Source organism: Bison bison, unplaced genomic scaffold (genome assembly GCF_000754665.1).
Source record: "Bison bison bison isolate TAMUID 2011002044 unplaced genomic scaffold, Bison_UMD1.0 scf7180017864518, whole genome shotgun sequence".
Lineage (NCBI taxonomy): Eukaryota > Metazoa > Chordata > Mammalia > Artiodactyla > Bovidae > Bison > Bison bison.
Genome location: NW_011495071.1, coordinates 6,723,204 through 6,732,175, shown reverse-complemented (window position 1 = coordinate 6,732,175; position 8,972 = coordinate 6,723,204). Strand labels below are relative to the sequence as shown.

Genomic DNA, 8,972 nt, shown 5'->3' with positions numbered 1-8,972 from the left:
CAGTGGGGAGTGTTCAGGCCATTTCAGTCACCCTACAAGATGCCAAGGAGATCCCGGGAAATCCAGCTCCTTATACTGATGCCAGTCAGTAAACCTGGGCAAGTGAGACAAGAGAGGAGAAAGAGTATGTTCATGACCTGACAGTCCCGGGTGAAAGACAAAGTAGGAAGAGTCACGTGAACACAGAGGAGAGAATTATTTGCTCTGACAGGAAAAGTCTTTGCTACCCTCATAAGTACTGCCAGTGCCAGTAAGCATTTCCAGGTCCAAGAATGGGAAAAATTCAGCTGTTGGTAATATAATAATATCCTTTCCCTGGAGCTAATTTTTTATTAATGCTTAATTTTTACTTGGGCTTTCCTGGTAGCTCAGCTGGTAAAGAATCCGCCTGCAATGCAGGAGACCCTGGTTCAACTCTTGGGTCGGGAAGATCCCCTGGAGAAGGGATAGGCTACCCACTCCAGTATTCTTGGGCTTCCCTGGTGGCTCAGCTGGTAAAAAATCTGCCTGAAGCCATTGCAAGAGTAAAGATAAAAGGATAGGGAAAAATTCAAAGCTCTAATAGAAACTCAGCTTTCCCAAGTATAAACCTAGGAACTGGAAGTGCTCAGTAAGAAGAGGTGGAAAAATGACTCAGTTCCAACTAGTTATCCACAGAACAAATGACTTATAAACTTGAAATATAACTTCCCTTCTTCATATTACTTTGGTCTCCATTTTCTCCCTGATAGGAAACATGTCCCCATAGCTTTCTGGCTTCAAAAATCCAAACCTATATCCCATGATCATTCTGAAAGTAATTTTGCACAGACATCTCCTCACCCCAGTGCCTGCCTGGAACTCACTCAAGGTCACCAAACAACTTGGTTGTGAACCAACCGCCTTAACCTTCAGGGGGAAGAGGGAATAGCTAGACCAGGAAACTGGAAGTGAATGGGGAAAAGGTGAGGACTTCACAAGCTTGGTCTATGAGAGCTTGATCAGAAGCCAAGGCAGTGGTGGAAACGGAGGGCATGGCCCAGAACAGACCTGTGGGCTGTGCTAGTTTCTAAAGAGATGACTACCCAGGAAGCAGGGAGGACAGAAGTCTGTGGGAGGCATGGGGGCAATGGGACCTGGTTACACTGTTATTCTTGGACTGTGAATTTTGCTGATGTAAAACAGACTATTCTGTAAACCTAATGTCATGTACAAATAACAAGTGTTAACGCAGTAAAACATTCAAAATGAAAAGTCAAACTGTCAGGGTTACATCTTGTTTTCCTCAATCAGTCTCATTTTCTCCATTTGGAGGAGAGGGGCTGAACAGCACTGAGGCTTCCGGAGGCTTTCAGTGAGCAAGGCATCTGGCTGAACAGCAGGTGAGCACCAGGGTTCAAATCTGCATACATGAGCCTTAAGAAAATGGACTAGAGGCTGAGCCAAACCAAAGCAGGGTGACCGTAGAGCAAGAGCAGCTTCCTAGCTGGTTTTTACATGTATCTGAAAACAGCCCTAGGCAGGAATATCGTAATTTCAAGGCCAAATGAAACATCACCTTACCTACAATCTGCTTCCCCCAGAGGACCTGCAAGGTGAGGGGGACAGACCATTTCTGCATAATATACATACTTTCATTTACGAACATTTGAATACAGACTTTCTATACACACATTACCTATATAATAAAAATGTACATGGCATGAGTATATGTCACTGTATAAATATAGAGTTTTAGAAATCTGGAACCCGCGCATCCTGTTCACATCAGTTTCTCCTCTTCATCCTCCCAGTCAGGTCCGTCATTTAAGAGTTGGACAAAAGGGACAGGTATCATTTGTGTTGGTCTGGGCCCAGAATTTGATACACTGGAAAGAAAGAGAGACATACCTCAGGTTGCTCTGAAAAGATGGAGAGGGGTGGAGAGTGTGGTTAAGGTTTTCAACAGGTGCATGGAACGTTAACTAAGTCAGAAAAGCTCACTGGAGGACCTGAGGGCTGGTTCACTGGCTTTTACCTCCAGAAGAGTCTTCAGAGCAGGTGAACCTGATTTTTTTACAGGGAACACTAAAAACCAGCTCATCACAGTGTGAAGCTGCTTTCTGTTGACTGACTAGGCTTGCTGCTTCTTACAATCCATTCAGGATATGCATTGCCCTCAAATCTTATTCAGGGTTTTCCCTTCCTAAGAATTTAGATGTAAATTTAGTTTCTACCTCTTAGAAACACAAAATGAACAAAACAAAATAGTAAAAAGGAAATCATCCCGGGTGCTAAGAGACTTAACTCAGTCTGGTAACATAAGAGATAGGAATAACTTGTCAGTTGGCGAAGATAATCTGTAACAGGTGAGTCGTCAAACTATTTTATTAATGGAGTTACATATTTCATATTCAAGTTCCCTATCCCATTCCTGTCACCTAAGCAAAATCTCTTGGGAATGGTACATCTGAAACAATGACTAGATACATACATCTTTTTGTCAATTTTCCAAGACAGTGACTCTCAGTGTTCTAGTAAGAACTGTTTATCCAGTCCAGTCCCCTACAGGGAATGGGGTAAGGAAGCTGGGAGAGCCTAGCTGCCAGTATTCTGAATTCTGCTCATGTTTTAAGCCACGATTTACTGAAAACCTTATGTTTAGATATTAATGATGGCATCAACACTGTAAAAAATTCAAGAAAATTAAGATGATCACAGTTGTCAAAAGGAAGAGCGGAAAGAGGAAGGGCTGCAGCACCCACCTCCTTGTGTAGCACGTGGGTACATGCCATCGGATGCAGCTCGCTGGGCTGGACGAGTTTCTGGCACATTAGACACAGTTTACAGGTGGCTGGAGCCTGCACAGCAGAGGAGGGACCGTCAAAAGAGGGAGGAACCTCTGGGTCTCCTGGCCTTTTATGCCCATGATTCTATCTACAATTTCCACGTAGCAAAGAGATTTTACACCACAGAAAGAAAAGTTCAAATACAGAGTACTTGCATTTTCCCACCCTGGGCTACCAACAACCCAGCTGAGGAGATAATGGTTTCTTCCTGCACGCCACCTATAAATCCACTCCCTCCTCGCCACCCCCAGCTTCTCCAACATCCCAGTTTTCAAAGAAAAGAGTCTTACATGTGAAGACCTCCCAGGATATGAAACTTGGGCAGAAGGCAAGAACATTGGGGTACTGATTTGGGCGAGTGGAGCAGGGTACAGGGCCCGGATCCGACCAAGTGGCTGTGGGCAGAAACGTTGTCAGAGTGAGGCAGGAATGTCTGCGTAACAGGGCGTTACCAAAAGGAAATCATTCATTTCTCAGCCCGGTGAAGGAAGAAAGCAGGCCAGACACCCCTGGCTGCAATGCTGCTTCTCACCCCAAATTTTTCTGAAATCTGCCTCTTGCTTCAACATCTCAACAGGTCTGCTGCTGCTGCTAAGTCGCTTCAGTCGTGTCCGACTCTGTGCAACCCCATAGACGGCAGCCCACCGGGCTCCCCCGCCCCTGGGATTCTCCAGGCAAGAACACCGGAGTGGGTTGCCATTTCCTTCACAGGTCGGAGATCCCACCAAATAGCTTTTCTTACCTGAGTACTTGCCGCCACCCGCTCATGCTCTGCCAGTCGTGCGGCTACCAGCTGGATCAGCTCCTCCATGGTCAGACCTGCCATGGTCGTACGTGCTGTCTTGATTTGCTGAAGAATGTTGGTCATCTGAGCCCTAAGAAAGAGAGATATTGAGGGGGAGAAATTTTGTGCTACTTTCATGGGGAATATCTATGAAACCTCTCCTATTTTAACCCATAAATATTTCTCTGGAAAACACTTTTTAAATTAATCCTTAAAAACACTTACTTATTGCATTGTGGGAACCGAGTCAGCAACTTCTCCAGAATCTTCTCCAGTTTGTCTACTGGTTGGGGCCGGGGAGTTTCAGTAGAAGCCTTAACACCACCCAAGCCTGGGGGAGGCGGGATGGAGGCAGCAGGGGGCACGTGCGGACCATGGGGGCCGACAAGGGAACCCAAGCTGGGGCTATTTCTCCCATGGGAGCCAGGAAGGGGTGGGGAAGGCTGGTTGGGCTGGGAAAGGGCAGGGTTCAGGATTGGGAAAGACAAGGACCGGGGATCTGCACTGGGCATAACCATGGGCATCGTGACCTGCCCAATGGAGAAGGGCATCCGAGGAGCCAGAGAGGGACTGGGCTGAAACACCTGAAGCATGAAGTCTGTCTGCAGAAGGGAAGAGGTGGAAGATGAGAGGGAGAGAAAGAAAACAGAAGTTTAGGCAACTGAAATCAGTAAGCAACTCTTTCTTGTACCAAATAAGGACATCCAATACCTTTATAAAAACAAAGGAAAGATTCTAGGCTCTGCCACCAACATGAAAAAGTAGACTCGCCAGAGCCAGCGTGCTTACCTCTGATGGGGGTGGAGGCAGGGTTGGGGTAGGGATCTGAGGAAGGCTGCTCAGCTTGGCTCCATTCCTCACGAGCTGGATATGATTATTAAATTGGTCCTAGGAAACAGAGAAGAGCAAGCGTTATCCTTTACTGCTGAGCAGAGTGAGGCTCTCTATAAAGAGACCAGCATCCTGTATCAGGAAGACAAGAGGAGTGGTAGAACAGGCCCTAGGGCAATGCAAGTGGTCCTGCCCTGTGGCCAGGAGTGTGCAAGCACAGATGAACTCCAGCTCAACAATCACCCATCACTACACTTACCCGAACATTCTTTTTCATTATCCGAACTCCATTCAGTCTTGTCTCCCACTCCTGTTTGGAACGAACTGTCTCTAGTGTTGGGGGAGTTGACCTTTCAAGAAACCAACAGTGATTTACAGAATTAGAGAGAGTCCCACTCCTAATTCTCTCAGATAGCAGAAGAATAGCTAGAGAGAATAGCAGAAGAACGGCCTGCAGAGAAGAGGTTGGAGCAGATACAGGAGAAGGCCATGGTCCTAAGTTGACTGCTTCACTTTAACTCCAGCATCATGGAAGCCAAGTACTGGAGAAAGAGGACCCACCACAGAGAGAGGGCTCTCATCTGGCTGAAAATGCCACAGGGGTCTCCAGACTTCATGGCAGAAAGAGGATAAATGACTGTATAAGAAACATATCTCCAAAGACATTTGTTACGCTTGAAAGAGTAAGAGATACTGTTTATCCAATTCAAAATAATAAAAGAAAAAGGACAAAACTATAAAACTGTAGAAAGAGAAGAGCCAGAGAGTGTGGAAGTTTAGAAAATGGAAAGAGAAATCACTGAACAAAATACTGTCACACAAAGATGATTTGCCGTGAAGACAGAACACGTGCCAGACTAGCCGGCCGAGGGTTTCAAAGCCCTAAAAAGAAATGCCCCCCAAAACACAAAACTGCAGGGCCATTAAAACCCTAGAAACAGAAGGTACTTACTTGAGGTAAGTAAGGTGTAGCTCTGCCTCTTTTTCTGCTTCTTCTAGTTTCAATACCAGCAACTCTTTCCGACTCTCTAATGATAAGATCTAAGGAAATCACACACACACACACACATACACACACACACACACACACGCTTTATTAATTTTACACACACAAAGCTACCCCTAGATAGTTAAAACAATGTTTAATGGCTCTACGGTAGCATATTTATATGGCTTGGTATATGACCCCATACTAAAAGTATGTACCACCTGGAAGCCCCAAATCCAGACCTTCAACACAGTGGCTCTTCTCACCTCTGCCTTCCAGGCCCGTTCTGTCTCTTCCATAATGTTCCGATTTATTTCACCATCTTGATTCTTGAGTCTATCCAGTTCCATTTCCCACACTTCTCTGTAAGATAAGAAACAAATGGAGATGTGAACATTTCTACTTTCAAATGTAAAGTGTTCATACAATTTCAGACCACTTTAAACATTATTTGTATTTATCTATAGTTAACACTTAAGACTGATAAAGTCAACTCGTATAATAGATACAACTAGGAGGGCATATTCTTCCTTAACCTATATGTGTTGTCCTCCCCAAATAAACTTCCTGCCAGAGGAAGAATTCTCTAATAGTTAGACAAAGGTTTATAGTTAGATGTATTCTCCTCATATAGCTAATATTCCTCAAGTGAAAAAATATATGAAGAGTTAGAATCCTCTTACCATAAGAATATGTGGAATACGTTGTGGGGTCAATCAAGGATCCATTTAGCCTACTAGATACTCTTTGACAATGGGATAATTGTAGGAAAACATGTCCGCTGCCTTCTGTGAATGACGTTATTCTGAAAGACTATAAGTGTTCATCCAATACCTCTAACTTTCACTAAGTCATTTGTCAACTACGGTTAACACTTACATTAGAAAAAGTCTCTTACTATGTCAGTGGGGGGCATCCCACAAATTCACACACAAAAATCTTTTCCTTTGGGCATGTGGCAACATTATCTCATGGGGATCCAGTAAGACAAAAATACTAGCAACCACAACAAAAATGGTTAAGGAATTCTTTAACAGTCATAGAAAAGGTCAGCCTTATCATGCGTTCACTAGCCTGTAAGATACGTATCTGATTTCATTTCATTAAGAGGTACTAACTGTAACCCATGCTAGGAAAAAAAAAAAATCAGTTGGCCATAATAGATGGTCAAAAAATTCCTTGGTAGAACAGAAACCAATGAGTATGTTTTAACTCTTTATATGCTTGGTTTAATTTCTCTCAAGTCCCATGCTGCTGTTATTTTGCATAACCAATTTAAGGAATCAATGGTTCAAATGAATAAATCCTACCAGATCATACAAGTCTGACTTGCTGCAGGTCCCAAGATGTTTGCATTTTGCATAATTTAAAATTTTAATTTTGGTTTTGGTCATGTAAATAATAGATTATAAAAAGTTAGGAAAATACAAAACAGAGCCTACTGGTTCAAAAAGATAACATGTACCCCAAAGTTCAGAGCAGCACTATTTACAATAGCCAAGACATCGATGCAACCTAAGTGTCCTCCACTGACGGATGGATAAAGAAGATATGGTTTATATATACAAAAGATATTAGTCAGTCATAAAAGAGAATGAAATAATGTTATCTGCAGCAACATGGATGGACCTAGAGGTTATCAAAATAAGTGAAGTAAGTCAGAGAAATGATACCACTTATATGTGGAATCTAAAAAAATGATAAAAATGAACTTATTTACAAAACAGAAACAGACTCACAGAGACAGAAAACAAACTTATGGTTATCAAAGGGGAAGGGGGAGGGGCTGATAAATTAGGAGCCTAAGATTAACAGGTACACACTACTTTATACAAAACAGATAAACAACAAGGTCCTACTATATAGCAAAGGGAACTATATTCAATATCTTATAGTCATCTATAATGGAAAAGAATCTGAAAAGAATATACATACATATATATGTAAAACACATTATAAATCAACTATACTTCAATTAAAAAGCAGAGTCTCACAGACTTCATGAACGAGCTTATAGTTGTCTGGGGGGAAGGGATAGTTAGGGAGTTTGGGATGAACTGTACACACTGCTACACTTAAAACGGATAACCAACAAGAACCCACTGTATAGCACAGGGAACTCTGCTCAATGTTATGTGGTAGCCTGGATGGGAGGGGAGTTTGGGGAAGAATGGATATATGTAGATGTATGGCTGAGTCCCTTTGCTATTCACTTGAAACTATCATAACATTGTTTGTTAATTGGCTATATCCCGATACAAAATAAAAAGTTAAAAAAAGAGAGAGAGTGTCTAATACAGATGTCCCAACTCTTCTACTTACTGCTTGAATGACCCTTGATAAGTTAATCTTTCTAAGGCTCAGTTTCTTCATCTGAAAAATGAGTAGAATCTACGTCATAGGACTGATGGGAGAGTTCACTGAGGAAACACACATAAAGAATTTAACAGGGTGCTTAGCACATGGAAACATTCAACAGATTGCTCTACAACTGCAACTGCTCTATTCACAAAAATTCACTATTATATGTCTTTCTAGTCTTTTAAAATAAATATTTGTGTGTGTGTGTGTGTGTGTGTATATATATATATATGTTGTTCTTGTTTAGTCACTAAGTCATGTCTGACTCTTGCAACCCCATGGACTGTAGCCCGTCAGACTCCTCCTCTGCCCCTGGGATTTCCCAGGCATGAATACCTGAGTGGGTTGCCATTTACTTCTCCAGAGGATCTTCCCGATTCAGGGACAGAATCTACCTGCATTGGCAGGTGGATTCTTTACTGCTAAGCCACCAGGGAAGCTCATATATATAGATATGTAACATATAATTCCATTATATACTTTTTCAAACAAAACCTGTGATTCTATGTTATTTTCATTCTATTTTTCCATACCATTAAAATATTCTTCAAAAATGTGATTTTAAAATAACTATCTATTATACATATATCTCATTTATTTAGGTATTCTCTCATTTTTTAATTTCACAATTATAAATATTATAACGAGCATCTGTACATGTGTACTAACATAGGTTGATGATAAAAGTAATGTATTTAGATTTGAGAGGGAGTTTCTTATAGCAGTTAAGAGCATAGCTCACAGCTCAAACCCAGACCTTATTACTATCTATACAACCTCTGGCAAGCTACTTAATATTTCTGTGTCTTATTTTCCTTGAGTAAAATGGAGATAATAAAATCATCTACCTTCCACATAGGGCTATTATGCAGATTAAATGAGTTAATACATGTAAAACAGAACAGTTTCTGACATATCAGATCAGATCAGATCAGTCGCTCAGTCGTGTCTGACTCTTTGCGACCCCATGAATTGCAGCACGCCAGGCCTCCCTGTCCATCATCAATTCCCAGAGTTCACTCAGACTCACGTCCATCGAGTCAGTGATGCCATCCAGCCATCTCATCCTCTGTCATCCCCTTCTCCTCCTGCCCCCAATCCCTCCCAGCATCAGAGTCTTTTCCAATGAGTCAACTCTTTGCATGAGGTGGCCAAAGTACTGGAGTTTCAGCTTTAGCATCATTCCTTCCAAAGAAATCCC

The 8,972-nt window shown here is 42.2% G+C and overlaps 1 protein-coding gene across 3 annotated transcripts in view; it reads right to left on the bottom strand.

Moving 5' to 3' along the window:
* Positions 1 to 440: 440 nt before the first annotated feature.
* Positions 441 to 8,972, bottom strand: part of RNF214 (ring finger protein 214) — a 44,269-nt gene continuing 35,737 nt past the window's right edge. For all 3 annotated transcript variants that reach the window (XM_010830393.1, XM_010830394.1, XM_010830395.1), the window contains exons 7-15: positions 5,677 to 5,773; positions 5,375 to 5,463; positions 4,682 to 4,772; positions 4,381 to 4,479; positions 3,817 to 4,193; positions 3,550 to 3,682; positions 3,098 to 3,202; positions 2,724 to 2,819; positions 441 to 1,847 (exon numbers count right to left, since the gene is read on the bottom strand). In XM_010830393.1, coding sequence (XP_010828695.1) covers positions 1,782 to 1,847; positions 2,724 to 2,819; positions 3,098 to 3,202; positions 3,550 to 3,682; positions 3,817 to 4,193; positions 4,381 to 4,479; positions 4,682 to 4,772; positions 5,375 to 5,463; positions 5,677 to 5,773 — 1,153 coding nt within the window. In that variant the 3' untranslated portion in view covers positions 441 to 1,781. The remainder of the gene's footprint in view (positions 1,848 to 2,723; positions 2,820 to 3,097; positions 3,203 to 3,549; positions 3,683 to 3,816; positions 4,194 to 4,380; positions 4,480 to 4,681; positions 4,773 to 5,374; positions 5,464 to 5,676; positions 5,774 to 8,972) is intronic.